At 38.7% G+C, this 20,000-nt stretch overlaps 2 protein-coding genes across 2 annotated transcripts in view; one reads left to right on the top strand and one right to left on the bottom strand.

Annotated features, from left to right (window-relative positions):
• The window catches only part of LOC137992165 (Golgi phosphoprotein 3-like), a 7,141-nt gene extending 335 nt beyond the window's left edge, over positions 1 to 6,806 (top strand). The window contains exons 2-3 of the mRNA XM_068837312.1: positions 55 to 301; positions 4,641 to 6,806. Coding sequence (XP_068693413.1) covers positions 55 to 301; positions 4,641 to 5,065 — 672 coding nt within the window. The 3' untranslated portion in view covers positions 5,066 to 6,806. The remainder of the gene's footprint in view (positions 1 to 54; positions 302 to 4,640) is intronic.
• A 131-nt stretch (positions 6,807 to 6,937) lies between these two features.
• LOC137992161 (uncharacterized) overlaps positions 6,938 to 20,000 on the bottom strand; it is a 32,331-nt gene continuing 19,268 nt past the window's right edge. Inside the window, exons 15-18 of the mRNA XM_068837304.1 lie at positions 18,933 to 20,000; positions 13,465 to 18,205; positions 12,503 to 13,264; positions 6,938 to 10,461 (exon numbers count right to left, since the gene is read on the bottom strand). The exon at positions 18,933 to 20,000 is cut by the window's right edge and continues 269 nt beyond it. Coding sequence (XP_068693405.1) covers positions 9,754 to 10,461; positions 12,503 to 13,264; positions 13,465 to 18,205; positions 18,933 to 20,000 — 7,279 coding nt within the window. The 3' untranslated portion in view covers positions 6,938 to 9,753. The remainder of the gene's footprint in view (positions 10,462 to 12,502; positions 13,265 to 13,464; positions 18,206 to 18,932) is intronic.

Below are 20,000 nucleotides of genomic sequence, written 5' to 3'. Positions count from 1 at the left end.
ATATGGCCATCTCCGTGTGTAATCATTTTTGTTTGTGATCTTCAATTAATTTAGGGCTACACGTCGTTTTGGAATGACTGCATTTCGTCGGGTCTTCGCGGGTGTATGATGATCGAATTGGGTTTAAGGGGAAGAGTAGAACTCGAGAAGACAGGAATGCGTCGAAAGAGTATGTTGAATCGAAAAGTTTTGTGCAAGAGTGATAACCTTACTGGTGATGTACTCCTGGATGAAGCTTTAAAGCACATCAAGGAAACCGACCCTCCTGATACAGCACAAAATTGGATTGAACTATTGAGCGGTGAGTAGCAATAAGGGAGAAAATATTTACCCGTACGTATTTTACCAAAAATTCAAGAACCCTGTTGTACGCCGATTGTCAAAAAAACTACAAAATTGTTCCTATTTTTTTCTTTTTTTTTTTTCAATTACGCTTAAATTAAAACGGTATTTGCTTTACTTGTAGTTGAACGTTCAATTTATTCTCGGATTATTTGCCGGTTCTCGAGATTTAGAGTAACTTCATTTTCGGCAAATTCGATTTTTTTTCCAATTTCATGTTAGATCTTTCTCCTAGTCAGGTAAACGCACATAAGCTATCTGGCCACCGAACATCTAGGCTTTCCGTAGCTCTTCGAATTTTAATATTGATTATTAGTTTCCACCGTGACGTTCTATTTTGTTCCAATTTATTAAGAAATGTTTTATCAAACCGTGATCCGCTTGCTTACTTATCATCAAATTAGTATTGAAAAGTGATTTCTTTAAGGACCCAATTTTCGAAGCAAGCAACCTTCAACATTGTATACCACGCAGGCAAGTGAATTCTTATTATTATTATTATTATGGAAATTAAATTCGTTGGCAGTGGAAACACATACGCGTCATTTAATGACTTTGCATAGAAACAGAAGGTTCATTTATTAAGCGCTGGGCAATGGGCAAACTGACCGGCTGTGGACATGACTTTGCAGCGGTTGCCTTCACGAAGTCAATGGTCTGTTGATTGATTTTAAAAGACAGTGTTTTGTCTTCTATGATACAAAACATATTTTACTGTCAAAATGTCACAATTTCATACGCTGTGTTCAATTTCATAAGCCACACTTATAAAAACGAATCACCCCATAATGCATTGCAAAAAGATTATTGCACTCCAGACCATCTGAAATGTCCCAATGTTGCGTGTTGCCCTCTTGCTTCAAACCTACATGTAAATGAAAGCCCTGATAGAATGTATTATTGAAGTTGAGGTTTACCGGAGATATTGTTTGCTCAGTTGTATGTACTTCCTTGTAACTGATTTTAGAAATGGTGATAATCATAAACTACAAAATACAAAATATTCTGTTGTCTGACAATCACAGTTTTTGTAGTAGTAATACACAGTTATGTATGTTTAGTTAAAGATCTCGACATCCAGGGTTCTTAGTAGAAGCTGGCAACTGTTGGAAATCCGCCGGCTGTGAGCATGAAGTTAGCTGTCTGTTCAGGTTATGAATTTTTTGTTTTTATTAAAAAAAAAAATCAAAGCATACATGAAGACTTGTACACTTACGTTGAAAAGGATGACATCTACAGAAAACACCGATCTCTTATTTGCAACTCACTTTGTGACAAAAGTTTGGATGTTAAGCATTTCAAAGTTTGTTTGTTGCATAGGTTTTGTAATGTGAACAATACATACATGTATACATACATACATACATTATTTGATAAAGCAGGTCAGAAATGGCAACCAAAAAAGGCTGATGTGGACCTAATAAACAACTACACAATTTACATCTAATTACACACAATTTATAAATATATTAAAAAGATTCCTTATGGATATTTACAATTAATAGTTACAATACTAGTGATAAAAAATGGAATTATTATTAAAAATAAATAAATTCAGCTATTTCCTTATTGTAATTAATAATAGTTCCCTTGGTAAAGGTAACTTTCCTCAATTGAATTTTATTACATTTAAGTGCTGCTTTAAAAGAGTGAAGTTTCTCTAATGTCCTAGTTGGCCTATCAAGTGAGTTCCAAACAACAGGAGCTCTAAAATAAAAACTATTTCTTAAGCAGTCTGATTTTATGCAATTAAGGGCCAAAGTGTACCCTTCCTTTTAGATTCAGTAAAATAGATAAAAGGGAGTAATCTGTGTATCATTCAGATCTAACTTAGTCTTACACACCTTGGTAGCCAGTCTACGTTTATGTATATATCCTACAGTCTCCCTGTCCCAATTGATGATATCTAAGACATCATGATCTAAGACGTTGGGAGATACCTTATGAATAATTTGTCTTGCTTTGATATGCAAATTCTCCTGTTCATTGAATATAGATATTGAGCAATTCCCCCATACTCCTATTCAGTAGGTCACTCTTGAAAGCACAGTTTTAAAATATATTTGCTCTAAAAGTCGTGGTGGAAGAACTCTTATTTTTTTCAGTGCTTTTAGAGTATAGCTAAGTTGCTTAGTGACATGGTCAATGCAGTTCTTCCATGTTATCTACTATCCATAAAAACCCCTAGCATTTTCACTTTGTATGTATGTTCAAGCAACCTTTCCCCACACCTAAGTGGCAATAAAGGAGCCACAAATTGTTGTTTTTGCACTATCATAACTTCTGTTTTTCCAGTGTGTAATTAAGTCTGTTCCTTGAGCACCAGGTGTGGATCTCATTTAACATTTGATTAATTAAAGGGGCTAGGTCACGCAATTTTAGGCAATTTCAGCATTGATCAAATGGTCATAGAATTAACTGACATAACAAAATAACAGCTCAAAACTATAGAAGAACTCAAACAAAACACAGGAAAGCTAAGAAGGGACAAGGATGGACAAAACTGGGGAGGATTGAAGTGGATTGCATTTGGGTAAATTTGAAAAACATCGGCCCACCTTTTTTCAAATTTATTTCAGTTTATATCAAAATGCCATTTAAACAGCTGGAAAATCATTCTCAATTGTTATGTGGCCGTGATTTTGCAAATGAAAGACTCTTGCTCTGCCAATTTGACGTTTAGAGCTCATAACTAACAATTTTAAACAAAATTATCTAAAACAGCGTGACCTAGCCCCTTTAAGCTTCAAAGCAACTTCATCCACACTATTTTCGATGACGTACGCTGCCAGTGGTATCATCAGCATAGAGATGTGCCTTTCCTTCAGATACGCAGTCTGGAAAATCGTTCACATACCGGTAAATCGAAAAAAAGTCTCAGACCTAGGAGATAGCCCTGTGGTATGCCATATCTAACCTGTAATATGGGTGACTTATAGTAGCATTTAATTATGCAAACTGCCCATGACCTTCTAAATAGCTTAGCATCAAGTTAGTTAACGGTCCACTAATACCACAAGCATGCATTTTATAGTGTAAAATGTCATGGCTAACAGAGTCAAAAGCCGTTCTAAAATCTATGAATAGAACTCCAACTATTTTCCCTGCATCCATTGACTGTTTCCATGATTGCATCAAGTACATGTACAAAAGAAGAGATTCAGAGGATAGGCCTTTTCTGTATCCCCATTTGTTTTTATGTAACATTACTACTCAGGACAGCTTAGCCTGTGAATGCAGATATATAGTTAACGACTGCCGGAAATATGTCTGGGTTCAGAGACTAATGACAGCCGCGCTCTGAAAATGCATTGTGCATAAAGCAGAGATTTTGCTCGGCAGCGAAAATCGCCTATGAATTTCGTTGCTCTTTGTTAGGGGCACCCCTGGCGATTTTATATGCTGATCACTGCGAATTTCCACTCTACTTTTGTTCCCCGGTGTCTTCTCTTTCACCTGTCCACTATTCGTTATTGTTGTCCGCCATTTTTATGCAGTGATGTGATAAAGTCGTAAGGTCTTATTGGTTGAATCCTTTATCAATGCGCTTTGATGGATGTAAAAATTATATGCCAGTCACAGAGATCGGCAAAATAAATCGCCTAGTCAGACTGTCGCTGGCTTGAAAGTTAAAAGGTGAAGTGTTGATTTGTCATCTTGGCAAACACACGTTGGACATGTGACACTTTTCATTTCAAAGCAGCTCTTCTCGTTTAACGAAATTATGTAATATGTGTTGAACGTAATTACATAATTATGTCAAAACGAGAAAAATCTATCTACAGATATTTGACAGTTTCAGCTAGAAATTCAACCCCCAAAATGCAGGAAAGTGCTCGTCTGGAAACCTAAAAGTTCAATTTTTTTTAGGGGGAGCATGCCTCCAGACCTCCCTAGAGGCTTGGCCCTACTGGACTCGTACTAAGCCCGTTGGGCTGAGGCATCAGCTGCCTATTATTGCAATTTTGCTGTCTGTTTGAAAATCTACTGAGAACCCAGCACATCTATTTATGATGTTAATATTTCCTTAATCTACTTGTCTTGATGGAGGGAGGAGGTGGTTGACTTTATATGATGAGTTAGTTCATTTCTGTTGACACCCTTTTTGCTTTGTCATCACTGGCAAATAAAGTTGTTGAAAGTAAAATTAACCAGAGTATTCTCCATTTGAGCTTTGAAGCAGAGTTTAGAAATTTAACTTCAGTGCACAGTTGAGGTGATTGGCAATTTAGAACTTGTACCTTATTCCAAGGTTTTCAATGGTAGTTTGCTTCAATCAACTGCTGTTTTTCTTTCAGGTGAAACATGGAATCCTTTGAAGCTAAGGTACCAGCTTAGAAATGTGCGAGAGCGACTGGCAAAAAATTTGGTGGAGAAGGGTGTTCTTACTACAGAGAAACAAAATTTTCTCCTGTTTGATATGACAACTCATCCCTTGGTTGATTCTGTGGCCAAATCAAGAGTCGTAAAGAAAGTACAAGATGCTGTTTTAACGAAGTGGGTTAACGATGCACACAGGATGGATAAAAGGGTTCTGTCTTTGATTTATCTTGCACATTCGTCTGATGTTCTTGAAAATGCATTTGCTCCACTTTCAGATGAGGATTATGAACTTGCAATGAAGAGAGTACGGGATCTTTTAGAACTTGAGCCCGAGGAACAGGCACAGAAACCAAGTGCTAACGAGGTCATGTGGTGTGTAATCTCTGCATTTATTAAATGAATATTTGCACTAGGTGTGGTCCAGTAAATAACTCAAGGATTCCCTGCATCTTTGTCCTCTCACAGCAAATTTTCGATCAACATTCTTTTTTGTGTAATAGGTCTTAATATTTCTAATTTAATGTTAAAAGTCTTAAGTAAAGAAAAATAGGTGAGGGCAGTTGTTTAAATAGGCAAAATATTTTTTGGCTTAAGATCATCTCATCACCTTCTCTCAAGTTGTCAGAACGTTTTCTGGGCTGGGAAGGTTTTGAAGGGGAAGGAAAACTTGACATAAAGTGATTAGAGGGCTTCCTTTTCATTGTCAGTTGCGCAAATCTCTTTACCGTGACACTCGGAATGCCAAGTTAAGCCAAAAGTTACTTAGTGACAGTTTTGTAGGGAGCACATGGGTAAAGTGACTACTGTTCAAAGGAGACAGGAATCTTGACAGCTGTTGGCAAGAACGCAAGGGTACCTTTTTATGAATGGTGTTGCCTGTTATTACAATCACTGTTTCTTTCTCAGAATGTGGATAACTTGAGGCCAACATATTAATACCTAGAATGATCACTCAGTTATCTTAAGTAGTCAAGTGACCTGCCAGTGGGACCATTTATAAATGTATCCAGAGTGGTGATCATGATGAACTTGAAAAGGAAATGGTTGTTTACTTTCATAGTCAAATTGCACGTTTGTGCTGTCAAAAAAATTAAAGAAAACATGTAAACTTGGCGAAGGAAATCACTGAATCTCAAGTAAAATTCAGAAATGATGGATACAAGCAATGCACTAAACCGTCTCAAAATTAATCATGCTGTTAGGCAAGTCCAATTTGAGAAATTTCAAAACACAGTTCAGAGTATCTATTAAGTTTGAATTTTAAAAGAAGATTGTGCATTACAAGACATTCAACATTTCCATTTCTTCTTGGAAAGTCTCTTGGCCCATTTTGAATTTGCAGGTCTTACCCGGTAGTTGTCTGTGCATGGTTGCTCTGAGACAGTAAAATGCAAAGTATCACGGGGTGAGGCTGCTTTGGGAGTCAAAGGCTTAACTAAACATTGAAACTGTACTTGCCTTGTCCGATCCAAATTGAGTAAATTTGGTGATCTTAATGTAAGTAACAAGTATAAACTGCATGGAAGAAGAGAACTCGTTTATGCATTTTGTATAGAATATTGTTTTTCAGGGGTTGAGGGTGTTATCCAGTATTGTCTAGCTTACTTTCTCAGTTGTGGTTTCTTGTCCCAGGCATTCAGACAGAAGAATATCTCTGTCTGAATATCTTTGTGCAGGGAATAACTTTTTCTTCATCTTATGATGTATGTTCGATCTTAGCCAAATCGTTTAAACCTTAACTAGTGGTAATCAGTTTTACACATGTTACCATGGCGGTTTTGGTCATTGTTTTCCATTGATTTGCACTAATTCAGCTTTGTGCAATGCCTGTAAACATAAGGGCTCATGATGTCCATATGCACATGACATCAAGCTAATCATCCTGAATGAAACTCTATTTTTATGCACATTATTGTCATTTGTTTTTGTGGATGGTCACAAAAATGAATAGGCTCAGTTGTAGTAGAAAGAATCTTTGTGGATAGACTGCCATGGATTCAGTAATTTTTACTGTGTCTATGGCCTAGCAGGTAACTCAATTAGAAATTTTGCATTAATTTAGAAAAAAATAATTGTTATACATAGACAGTTAACCGTTGTACGTAAACAAGTGGCATTAATAAAGCATACATGTTATAAGGTGTCCTGTGTAAAGGGGTGGGATGGATTAGGTTCGGTAATGATCTAGGGAAAAATTAATTCTTTGCATGTAAAAAGGAAGGGATTTTCTTTAAAAAGCAAAGAGTGGACCAATGTGATTCTTGAATTAGGGAATTTATACTGTTTATTAGTACTTCATCTTCAAGAAAATGAAATGAAAGTTAGATTATCACAGTTAGATAAGCAAGATCAGTAGCTGCAAGTGATTTGAACCCACAACATGCAATAGGCCATTTGCAACAAACTGGTCACATGACTGATAATTGGTGAACTTAAAGCTCAGACTTCATAAATTCCAGAATACAAATTTTCAGAGAAATACCACTTAAGGACGGTGCCTACTAATTCGCAGGTATTTATGCGCGGTTTACTGAATATGTGGGAAAAGCAGATCACCACTAGTGTTTTTAAAATCCAAAAATAAAATTGGGCGTAACCACGCATTTTTCGAAGATAATTAATCAACAATATTTGTAAAAAGGTTTAAAATACAAAGCAATGTATGGCGTTCTTTTCCAAATTGAAGTTCAATTATCTCTGAAAAATGCGTGGTTACCCCAATTTTCTTTTTGGATACCAAGATCACTTGCTAAGTTCTGCTCTCTCCACATAGTTTTGAACCACGCAAAAATATCCCTGTATTAATAAGCACCAGCAATAGGAAATCCGAGTATCTCGAGATGCGCAGAACGTATGCGCAATAACAATAGTAGGCACCTTCCCTAAGGTAAAGACTGTATGATCATTTAAATACTTGAAAATTCCATACTTCTGTTTATGAACAAAAACCCTTTGCCCTCCATTGTAATTTTTCATAAGTACGTGCCACAAACGGAGCTCAGATTCCTATTTTTACCATGGGTCAAATAAGCGAGAATAAATGTGCAAGGGTGGAAATTTTCAGACTTTATATTGAAGGAAGAAATTTGAATGAGGTCTGAAAACTTAGAAAAATACAAGGACTTGTATGGAAACCATTGAAGCGTGACTGGGTTGCAAAGCGTCCTTTTCCCATACAAATCCTTATAATTTCTTTCAACTGTAACAACACCAGGTTAAACGATATACTTCTGAAAATTGGCAGGGTAGCATATTTTGAGCTGCTCTTTTTATTTCTGGAAAAATAATTTCATTAAACCAGCAGAATCATCGTGTTCATGAAAGAAAGGTCATGTAACAAATTGTTGCTGCTCTGCCAACTGAGCTATCGTGCCATTCCATTAATACCCTTTGACGTCCAAATCCGCCTAAACCGGCCAGACTTAGTATTTTACTCAGTCTAACGCCAGACGATTTTACTCCTCAATGGGGAACCCCTGGGAGTCATTGACTCCTGGGGGTTCCCCAGGGTGAGTAAAATCGTCTGGTGTTAAGACAGAGTAAAAAAAATACTGGCTGGTTTAGGCCGGTTTAGGCATACTAATCTCATTCAACTCTTTGGGGGTATGTTGATAAACTTGCAATTAGCCCTTGGTGCCTAAACTGGCCTGGGAATCCCCAGGAGTCAAAGGGTTAACTGAGTATGAAATTTCAAGAACAACACACTTTCACTTGGAACACTGCTTTGAATTGAAGCTCAGGTGAGCCACAGAATACCTCATTTGGATTTTCCCACTTCATGAAATTCTCTCAGCTTTGGCAATCATTGATGGACTTTGATAGCCGTGAATGTGGTGCCCAGCTGAAAATGAGCAATGTCAGAATTAAAATGATTTTTGTCTTATTTTTATTCACAAACCTGTAATAATAATTACAAAATTTCAGCCAATGTTTCTGTTCAGCCTGTATATTTCAACAGTTGACTATCAATACTTTTCATTGTGTTGTAAATAAATAGTTATATCCTTTTTTTCACCTGTTTGACACAGTCAAGTATGGTATAATAATATTTTAAAAAATATGCATGTATATTACACCTTTTGAATTAAAAACTTGTGTTTGACAATTTTTCAAATTCTTACACTTACAAATGTTTTGATCAACTACACTAAAAACTGAACCAAAGATATTTAAACCAAGTAAAACTTTTTACTCCTCAAGAGCAAAGACATTGGAATGAATTGACCTTTAGCTTGTACATTTCGTTTTCCCATTTCAGACCACGTGATGTTACTTTAGGGAAAAGATTCTTTCAAATGTTGTCTTATGCACGTGTATATCTAAGCATAACTTATGAAAATTCCCTTGAGAACATCACATGGTCTGAAATAGGAAAACAAAACTTACAAGCTGAAGAGATCAATATTATTATTAGGGAACAACCCCCAAAACGCTTAAATGCCATATGTTCAAGCTTCTAGCTACCTCTAAATTAAATCCTACATATTCAAATAATCAAAATCGCTCACTAACAATATTAATAATAATGTGTAATTTACAAATCACATAGTCTACGGGACTAAAATTATCTGTAAAAACTAATTTTCATTCTCGCCATAAACTTTACAATTCTTACAGTGGCAAAATTCACTATGCATGGTATATTTAAAACTTCCTATTCTAGTCAAGTGTAAGTCATTGTGTTGCATGAAATGCTGGTATTTTTAAAGGCTAAATAGAATCCTAATGCTTCATTCTTACGAGCCATGCTTTTACACTGGAGGTCCATACGACCTGTTCTGACTTGATGAACACAACAATATTGTAAGTTGTTGGCTCAATAACAATACAAATTTTTTTAACTCGTATGATACCCTTGCTCCTTGTCCTCCCTAAATTAAGGATTTTGCACAACAAGTTTGGTCACTTTTTAGGAAGATCTCAGAGCTCTCACATTTTCTTATCACATCGGAGTACTGGTATTCCCCATATTGCAAACGGTCATGTTATCTTTTATATGAAAATGAGTCCATATCCTGATCTCCTCAAGAACTAAAGCTTATCCACACTAGTTACATAATTAAGCCAACCACTGTTCCAATGTCATTGCTACTGCCGCCTTATTTTCATCACCACAGGTCCATATGGTAGTCTTCTAATGAGCTCAAGCGCATCCACACTTGTCATATATGCAACCCTCTGTCCATTCACCTCCAGAATCTCATCTCCTGGTTTCAGTTTACCGCTTCTTCCAGCCACGCTGTCTTTGAACACGTACCTGACATGAATTGGGGCATCACCGTACAGTGAGTCCTGACCACCCCCCAAAGAGAAACCCAGACCAGAGGCCCCCTTTTCAAGAGTAACCTCACTCACAGTGGGTCCGTGAGGTACCTTTTGAAGCCTTCCTTTCAAAGTCTTGGAACCAGTATTGGAAAACAATCTCTTCTTTAGTCGATCATAAGTGGAATTTTCACTGTTTTGTTTCACAAGATCTAAGGGAATTCTTTCAAGAGTAGGTGGTGGGCTGCTCTTTGAACAAACTAAATTCTTTTTCCTGTTTATTTCTTCTCTCGTTGGCCAGGCTTCCGAGTCTGAAAAAACTTCTCTGTCATCTCCATATGACTTGTCCATTAGATTACCTCGTAATGGCCGTGACAAGACAAGTGTGACTCGTTCTGGGGTGTTTTTGAGGAGAGTCAAAGCTTGCATATTTGTTAGTCCTTTGAAAGACTTGCCATTCACTGACAACAAGATGTCACCTTTCTTTACCAGTCCATTCTGGGCTGTGACGCTGCTTGAGAGGATCTGACGAACCTGAGTTAAAAAATTGCAAAAATCAAGAGAAAATAGATGTTTGTGCTTTGTCTGTCATAAACTTAAAAAAGGAAAAAGACGAAAAATAATTATTCTTTTCTGTAGATTATTTTAATTGTGAATATTACACAAACTATCAAACGTCCTGTAAGTTGTCTGTTTGCAGAATGGGCGGGATGGTAATTACTTGCTAGATGTTTTGGTGTGTAGTATCGTTTTTTACTTTTTCTTTTACTTTAATAGGACATTTGCATGATGACGCCATTTGACTACAAGTACCAGAATCCTTCAGGTTTTGCTTGTCTCATGCTAATTAGACCTATTGTTATTTTTACCCCACAAGGAATACAAAATTTAAATAAGAAAAAAAAAACAAACTGAATTCTGGTAGTTGTAGTCAAATGAAGCTATCGTGAAAGTTGCATATTCACCCTATGAGCATGTCAAAATACAGCAATGCTGAAAAAATACCCTGGGGTACTACATGCCTAAACATCCAATGAGATAATTGTATGCCTTCAATGAAAAGCACAACAAAACAATCATAACTTGACAGTTGAAAAATGACCCTCGTTTTCTGGATTAAAGAAACAAGGGTGAAAGTCGACAATGAACGAGGGTTAATTATATGAAAGTGACCAGTCACGTTCTGCTCATCAGGGTTGCATACTAAAAAATTGAATAAGGATGATAATACAACCCAAGTCACATTAAAAAAATGTATATATTTGACGTGCGGGCTTTAGACGAAAGAGAGAAATGATCCTCACACTTAGTGGACAATCTAAGCAATATATATTTTATTGTCTCTTTTAAACAGGTGGCTCCAGCTGGATTTGAACCCACGACCCCTGCGATTCCCAAACAATGCTCTACCAGTTGGAGTCACCTGAATTTGTCAGGCGTCTTAAGGATATTTGCTCCTGCAGGGTTTTGGCCCAGAGGTCAAAACCTCAGGAGGCAACCTAGAAGTCCCAGCATAAAATGGGAGAAATGTATAAATCGGTAGATACATGTATTGTAGGGGGAATCAATGTCGATTCAAATGCACAACTGGCGCGCAAGGTGGTATCAGTATTGCTTAAATTGGTGTGCAAGTAGCATTGGTATTGTTCTACACAACAGAGGAGCTTTAGGAGTAGAAACTCGCAATGCTGTCCAGGTTAGCAATTGAAAAATCCAACATTGAAGCAGATCTGATCCAAATTGAGTTGCCCAGCTCAGAAATTGACTTTGTCCAGACACAAATCAGAAAGAGGGGTGATGATTTTTAAGATGCAAATGATAATCGAAAACAGGTGCGACATGTTCAGCATATAATGTAAACATATCTCAATTGCCTTTCATACTATCTTAGGAGGGGGCAGATGTAGTGAAAAGTATTACGAGTATTGCTTAGATCGTCCAGATAAGTGCAACGATCGTTTCTCTCTTTTGCCAAGTCATATTGCTGGAACACAAGTGTCCTCCTTATCCTGGAGTCATTTGTGCTCCCCTGCTGTCCAGAATGACTAAGAAAGGAACCCTCTAAGATGTCCCAACTAGCGTAGGAGGATGAAAGGGGCTGCATGCAGCCACCAGAGGGATACAACAAGGAAAGAAGGTGCTGATTGAAATTAGAATTTAAGGGAAGGGGCAAAAGAGAAATGCACGGGACTGGCAAGCCAATTAACAATAAAAAGGGGACGATCAACAACAATAAAGGGAGGAAGTCAAAGAACAAAAGAAATGGCAGAGGTAAGAAGTGGTAGACAAAAATATAACAAAAAGCAAAAGCGGTGCACATCAACAGGTGGATTAATAAAGGACTAGATCTCCATCAATTTTTTCTTGCTTGTGAAAAAACAAGCATGAAATTAATCCTTAATTGCTCTTGTGCCAATGCACAGTCCCTCATTTTCCTATTCAATCTTCAGGATATCTTAGTTTGCAATAGGGAAGGTTCCTGAGTAGATTAGAGGGCACCTGATGACCTACTAAAAATAGAGTTTACAAATAGAAAATAGAGTTTACAAAATAACACATTACATGTGGTACCTACCACAATTTCATCAGAAGGTGTATCTACTCCCCCACTCACACTCAGGCCCAGACCAGCACGCCCATTTTTCAACAGCTCTACAGTAAACACTTTACTTGTCTGATCACTAACGGCCCAGCTCACACTCTTCCTTCTTGGCCTGGGCTCATCTTCCTCAGTGACATCACTCTCTTCCCCTGGGATTCCATCAATGATTGTGACTGGCACGTCATCCGGTTGTAGATTGAGTGTTGGACTCTCAGGCTGGAGATATGCTGGAAAACATTCATCACCTTCTTCTGATGAACCAAGGAAAGATGTCATCGGAGAGGGGAGTTCCTCATTAACTGGAGTTCCAAATGAAGATAAGTTGATACAAGATTTTGGCCGCGGGGGTCTCTCAGTTGGTGGACTAAAGGAAAGTTCCTCTGAAGTCTTAGAAATTGTGCTTGATTCACGTGCTCGATTAACTATTGGTTCCTCAAACTGTCCATTGAGACTTCCGTCAGAGTCAACATCAAGATCATTTGCCATATCATCTTTTTTTCTCGCCACAGTGAGCTTCACTAGTGGTGGAGTGTTCTTGAGGATGTCTAATGCTTCGCTGTGTGTTACACCGACCAGACAGTTGTCATTGACTTGTAGTAATTGATCTCCAGCTCTAAGTCGCTTGCAATTGGCAGCTGGGGAATTGGGTTGAATTCCTTTAATATAAAGCATGCCAAGATGGGTGTCCAAGCCTCCAACAACCATCAGCCCAATTGACTGTTGTTCTTTTAGGAGCTGTATGGGAGCCAAAAGACTTCACATTAGCAAGCAACATAATGGACCTAAATGAAACCTCTGTTGGCCCAGCCCCACTGACAGCTTCACTTCATCTTTTTTACAAGAGTTGAAATGATACCACGGCAGGGGATTCCTTTTAACAAAATGAATAATTAGTTGTCAAGTGTCAATGCATTTTCAATTCCTTCTTAACTCACCTGCACTTCAATAACACCTTCATCAACATCTGGCTCTTGGTTGCGGCTTTTGATCAGGTCCTGTAGGTTCCCGCTGTGCCAATAGTCCAAGGTGTCAGATCTCTCTTTGGATTCCTCCGTCTTGGGAAACAAGTGAGGTAGTGAAGATGATCGCCTTCTGATTGGCTGCGGAGGACGTTTTAAGTTGACAGATGGCAGCAATCTCTTCTTCTCTTTACTCAGAAGGGGCTGCTTGGTTTCATTGTCTCCAGCTGAAAAACTTGCACTTCTTGTGAATCTGGCCCCAGGGAGTGACAACTCACGGTCATCATGGCTTGAGCCACATGTATCATCCCACTCTGAAGAAACATCTGAGAAATCGTCATCATCTCCATGAGATGTGTTCACTGGTGCAATGTCACATTTGAGCATTGATGCTGCTGTATCCACTGAATGATGATTGTTATCAGCATCATTGGTTTTCATTTCTGAAACCTCTGATTTGCATTCTACAATAATTTCTTTGTTGACATCATCTTCACAGTGGTCATAATCTTGGGCATCTTGTCTTAAAAATGAAATTCTTTGGTTAGTACTGTGAACATCATGAATGCCAAAAGCACCGTCATCTCCTTTGGTGTTGTTGTGAACATCAACACCTGAATGAATCTGAGGCAAAGGTTTTATCTTCTTTGACTTCCCATTTGGCACCTCTTGCTCTGTTTGACTCTCCAAGCGCACATCTTCAATAAGTTTGTTTGTTTGCATTGTTTTAGTAGCAAAAGAAAGTGTAGGCACGGATGATAAATGAGGTTGGCTTGGCATGCTGGACAGATCTTCTTGTTGAAAATCATCATTAGCTTTCCTTAACAGCCAAGGTGGAGGAGGCTCGGGTTTAAAGCTTGGAGGACCAGGCGAATTTTTAGCATATCTTGTTTCATTACCGTTCAAAACATGCTGTGCTTGAGATCCTTTTGCAGCCAAGGGTGGTGGCTTAGGTTTAAACCTTGGAGGTCCTGGCGAGCTTGGGCATGTCAGTTCCACATGACGTTTCTCAATTTTGTCATGATTCTTATTTGACTGCAGTGCTAGTGGTGGTGGTTCTGGTTTAAATGGAGGTGGACCTGGAGATGGCAGATCTTCGTCCACACTATCGCCTTGTCTGTTAAGCATTTCTTGTATTCTGTCATCATGTGAGGAAGTTCTGTTGAACTTAAATTTAAGTTCATCCACAGTTAGTTGATGCTGCATTCTATTTGGTACACCACTTGATATCAGATGCTGAGATTTCTTTGCCACAGGTGGATTGGAGGCCAATTTCTTTTCTTCATCACTCACATCCCTCAAGGATGTAGGGGGTTTTGGAAGTGGTTTATCTGTCTTAAACACATCTGTACTAAAGAGGGCATCTCCTGTCACGAGATCTTCTGTTGTGGAAGTATATCTTCCTTTTCTTTCAATATCACAAACTGTGTTTACATCTTCAGCCAATTGAGCGTATTCATCAATACGTTTGTTAGGGTCTGTTTCACCTAGCTCTCTTGGAACTTCATCATATAGGTGTGATTCAACATTTACTACATCTTTTTCATCCATTGGTGATGTGGTATCTTCACTTATTGAACTGGATTTTTTGTGTCCTTTCACAGCACGTCTATCTCCATGACTGTTTAACTCAGCAGAAGAATGCACTGTTTCTGGATGTGCTGGATTTTTTGGTGTTACTTCCACAGCCATGTAATACTCACTTCTGCTTTTATTCACTTCACTATCATGGAAGCCATCTTGTTCTTGACTCAATGAAACCTTCTTTGCATAGGATAGAGGAGGAGATGGGCTGGACCTTCTACCTCTGGAGAACAGTCCCCTGGGTGGTGAGACTGATCGACTCCTGTCTGTTTTAAGATTCTTCTCATCTTGCTTGTTTGTCTTGTCTCGACTCTTGCTTCTACTACGAAATCCAAACAGTCTCCTAGTCCATGATCGTGATCGCTCCCGACCATAAGAATCCACATCAAGAGATGCCTCTGGTGACTCAAGATAGTTTGAATCTGATTGGTTTTGTTTGCTCTTGTTGCTTTTTGAAAACACCTTTTTCTTGTCCTTAGCTGGTGAAGATGGCTTTTCCTTCTGGTCCTTGTATTGTTGTCGATGCAACGGTAGTGAAGAACTCTTGGACTTGATGTCTATCTTAGATGGCAGCACCTCGATGCCTAAACCAGTGGAACGTGACTTCCTTGAAATGCTGCTTGAATTGTTGTTTATCTGACGCTGTATAGGAATTGGAGGAGCTGGCCTTCTCTCCCGGACTTCATTTCCATTGTGACTTCTGGCATCTCCGCTTTCTTGCTTTGATAAATGGCTTGGAAAATCCTTTGCTATGACTTCACTATACACAGAATCACTTTGATTTGTTCCTGAATCTTTGCCTACTTCAGTCACATCAGCCTGGGAATGGGAATCAACACATGGCAAATCAGATTGTGCTTCTGTGTCTGGCAATTCTTCTTGTGATTCTGAAGGATCTTTAAAGCGCTCAACAGGATCATTTGTTTGGTGATTCACAAAGTGAATGCTCTCTGTTTTGGTGGCAGTGTCATTCTGTATATCTGTAGGAAATGCTGCTACATGTTTTGAATTGAGTGTGCTGCCTCCTTCGCTGCTTTGCTCGTTTCCTGATTTTGAGGAATCCTCTAAGCCAAGTATTTGATCCAATAACGCAAGCTCTGCTTTAGCTGATCCAGACTCTGACGATAGATCCATTTCTGGTGGAAGAGGTGGTGGTGACATTGCATCAGAAGAATCTGTGACAACAATTTCCTTTTCCAGTGAAGTAGGCTGTTGAGCTGACTCATCATCTAAGGAATTTGCCTCTGGCAAAAAGGAAACAGCCACAGTTTGGCTTGGTGGTTCCAAAATAACTTCCTTATCCTTGTGCATGACGTTTTCACGGAATGATCTTTTCTTTCTTGGGCTCTGTGCAGAGGGGAAAGTTTCCTGGGTAGATGATACAACATCTCTTTGCTCACTTGATGCATGCGATGTATACTGCTCCACTCTAGAGGGTTGATAACCATCAACCATATTTTCTAAGCTTTCAACAAAGAGAGGTGACATCTTTGGAGGAGGAGGAGCTGGTGGTAGGCTTTCCATGTCATCTTCCGGGGACTCTACACGAGCCACTGGGCACGAGTGATCATCCAATCCTGCATTATCTGAGAGAGGATTGATCTCACAAGAAGAATTACTTTGATCAGAACTTTTTTGGCCTTTCTTTGATCTAATTCGTAGTGGGAGTATCCTTTTTTTGGAGCTCTTGCGTTCTCGTTGTGTCATTGGTGGAAGTGGGCCACTGATATAAGGTATTTCCTGGTGTTCCTGCAAGTGAGACGTTTTTGTATCTGAAGACCTCACAGACCAAGTTGATGTGTTGATGGAAGATCGCGGTGGCGGTGGGGCAGGTGGCAGACTGTCATCATCTGGCACATCAACGTGTTCGTTATCAAATGAATCAACTAATCCTGATGCTGACATCTCTTTAAAATGAGAAGGAGAAGATGACATTGAGCCTGACCCTGGTTCCCCAGTGGCATTTGAGAACCAAAACTTAGATGAATTAATAAGTGGTTTCTCTTTATGCGTGGGAGACTGCAAGGCCACTGATGATCTTGATGAATTTGCATCGAAACCCTGCTTCCTAACTGCATGCTGATTTACTTTTGGAGTCAATGGTGGATGAGACAAACTTGGTACACTTTCATGATCATCACCAAAAAGGCTTGGTGGTTTGATTGGGACAGCTTTACTTCCATTCCATGAAGATGTATCTTCATCAAATGAATCCAATGTAGGTTTTGGTGGAGACACAGAAGACAAACTTTCAGTGTCATCTCCAAATAAACTGGGTGGTTTAATTGGTGACTGTTGCTGCACTTTTTCAAATGGCTCTGAAGGCAATTGGTTGAGATTAGCAGATACATCTTCTAATAAGCCAGGCCTTTGTTCCACAACCAAACTGGAGAAATCACCAGTTGATGAATCCAGGGTGGCTGGACTTGACGTATCAGAGCTGGTTTTTTCTTCGTCCTTGTAAGAATCGGAACCAATCAATATTAAGCTGTCCTCTAGGTTGTTGACAGAATTATCAAATATTGATGGTGGGTCCAAAGGGGTTTCTTCAATGTCCTCAACATCCAATTCATCTATACGGTCTTCCCAACTTTCCAGTTGCTCCTGCTTAGGAGGTACTGGAGGAGGATGGATTGGTAGTGGAAGATCATCAAAACTTGCATCTTCTAATTTATTGGTTTCCAACACTGTTTCATTATCCCGTGCCACAGGTCCGACCTCTGGAAAAATTTTCTGAGGTTGAATAAATCTTGTCCCCTCTTGTAATCCCTTTGATGTCACCAATTTTATCCTGGACTTGTCAGGACTTTCTTCAGAAATCAACTCCTCTGGCATGTCAATTTGTGTTTCAAGCAAGACACTCTTGGGCACACAAGTTTCCCCCAATTTGCTCTTTGAAAAAGACAAATGACTAGGTTTGCTATCTTCTTTTAAATCCAACATAGGTTGCACAGAGTTTGGGATTTCTATGCCCTCATCAGCGAAACATTGCTTCAATTGCAATTGCTTTGGTCCAGCCTGGGCTACAATCTTCACGTTTCCCTTTGGACAGTTTTTTATCATTTCCTGAACAACACTGAGGGCAATACCATCCAGTTGGACATCACCAATGGACAAAAGAATATCTCCAACTCTAAAAAGACAAATTAAAGGACAGAGAAAGCTGAATGCTTGGTATAACTAAATAGACCAACTTTGGCATTGACATCAAAAGATAAGCACAATTCTGAGGGTCTGTGGAATAGAACTAAGGATTAATATTAATTTTTTCTATGTTGAGTTTATTCCTTGGAGGCTTGACTCGAAAATGTTCTTGTTGCACCCATTGACTTCTAGGAGTGAGACTTATTACCCACACCTTACCAAGCCTTGAAACTTATTGAAAAGCATTTGGGTAAGAATAGCCATAGAAGACCACAAACCATTCGAAAGGATGCCATGGGGTCGAAAATCCAGATTGACTGAACAAGTTCTCTGTTTTGAAGAAAATAATGGAAAGGAAAACTGAAGGGTTTGATTTAGGAAATGCTATTTATTCACCAAAGGAAACTGAATTTGAACACTCAATCAGACTCCATTTGTGTGAAAGTGTTCACATAAAACAGTCCATGTGCACCCTGATTCCTTGGCTGACTCACTTAATTTTAATTTTGATTCCAAAAACTGTTATTTTAATGACTTGAAAATGAAGTCAAGATGACTTTGAAACATTCACTTCTATCGCTAATTAATCTTTGTTCACTGTTGCCAAATGCTTTTCAAAATGTTCTCTTTTTTTGAATTTGAAACTTATTGTTTCTTTTTTGGATGTCCCATAAAGATAATTATATTTTTTCGCAACTTAACCTCACTTTGCTTACCTGATATTTCCATCTTTTGCAACCATTCCAAATGAGGATACTTCAGTTACAATGACTTTTCCTTCATCTGAAACATCCACTTTCAAGCCCAAGCTTCTGAATTTCTTCTGGTAAGTTATGACAAATGGTACATTCTCAACTCTTCTTCCTTCCACTGGTTTTATTTCTATATCACTTTCTCCAGAATAGAGTGGTGTAACAAAGCTCCTTGTATGATCGTCCAAATTCTTCACATCAAATAACTTATCATTATGCTTTAAGAGCTTGTTTTTTGTCTCCTCTGATGGCAAATCTTCACCTCCCACCATACCCAGTTGGCGGCTAAATGTAGTTCTGTTGGTGGCCAGACTCGACTCAATCTGAGGGGGTGAAGTTGGTGACTGCACATTACGTGGTTCAAAAGACATTTGATTGTCTTTGGTAGAGATTGGCGAATCATCAGATTTTGGTGAAGTCCTTATATTATTGTCATCCAAGGAACCAGCTTGACTGAATGTGGAAGAGGTCCTGCATAAAGTCTCATTGACACTGGGAAACTCATAACTGCTGTTCTTGTCAATGTCTCCAGGCTTACAGGCATCTTGTTTGATAATGTCTTTCATTCTGGGACTAAGTTCAGGAGGAGGTGAAACAACTGGAAATGACGAGATGGTAAAATCCTCTTCATTACCTGATGTTACTTCTGACAGGACAGGTGAAGGAATGGGAGACAATGATGGAACAGAAGAAACAGTGAAATCATCAACAAAGAAGTCTCCTACATCCAACAGAGGTGGCGGCGGAGGTGAGCAAGGCAAGTCTGGAGGTTTGTCTGGTAAAATTTCCATATCATTATTGTTTGGAAAAATTGCATCCACCTTCTTTGGTTTTCCAGGTTCAATGTCTTTTTGAGAGTCTAAAATAGCTGAAGGACTGAAAATACTTGGTGTTTGTCTTGTAGTTTCCATTCTCAATGACTGGGGAATTAGCATCGGTGAACTGCCCAGTTGAGAATTTTGAATGGATTTGGATTCTGTGGAAGCATTAGATATTTCAGAAGGTAGAAAGGATGTAACATTTTGAAATTCA

Source organism: Montipora foliosa, chromosome 2 (genome assembly GCF_036669935.1).
Source record: "Montipora foliosa isolate CH-2021 chromosome 2, ASM3666993v2, whole genome shotgun sequence".
Lineage (NCBI taxonomy): Eukaryota > Metazoa > Cnidaria > Anthozoa > Scleractinia > Acroporidae > Montipora > Montipora foliosa.
The sequence above is the reverse complement of the archived record's forward strand: the minus strand, read 5'-3'. Positions and strand labels throughout refer to the sequence as shown.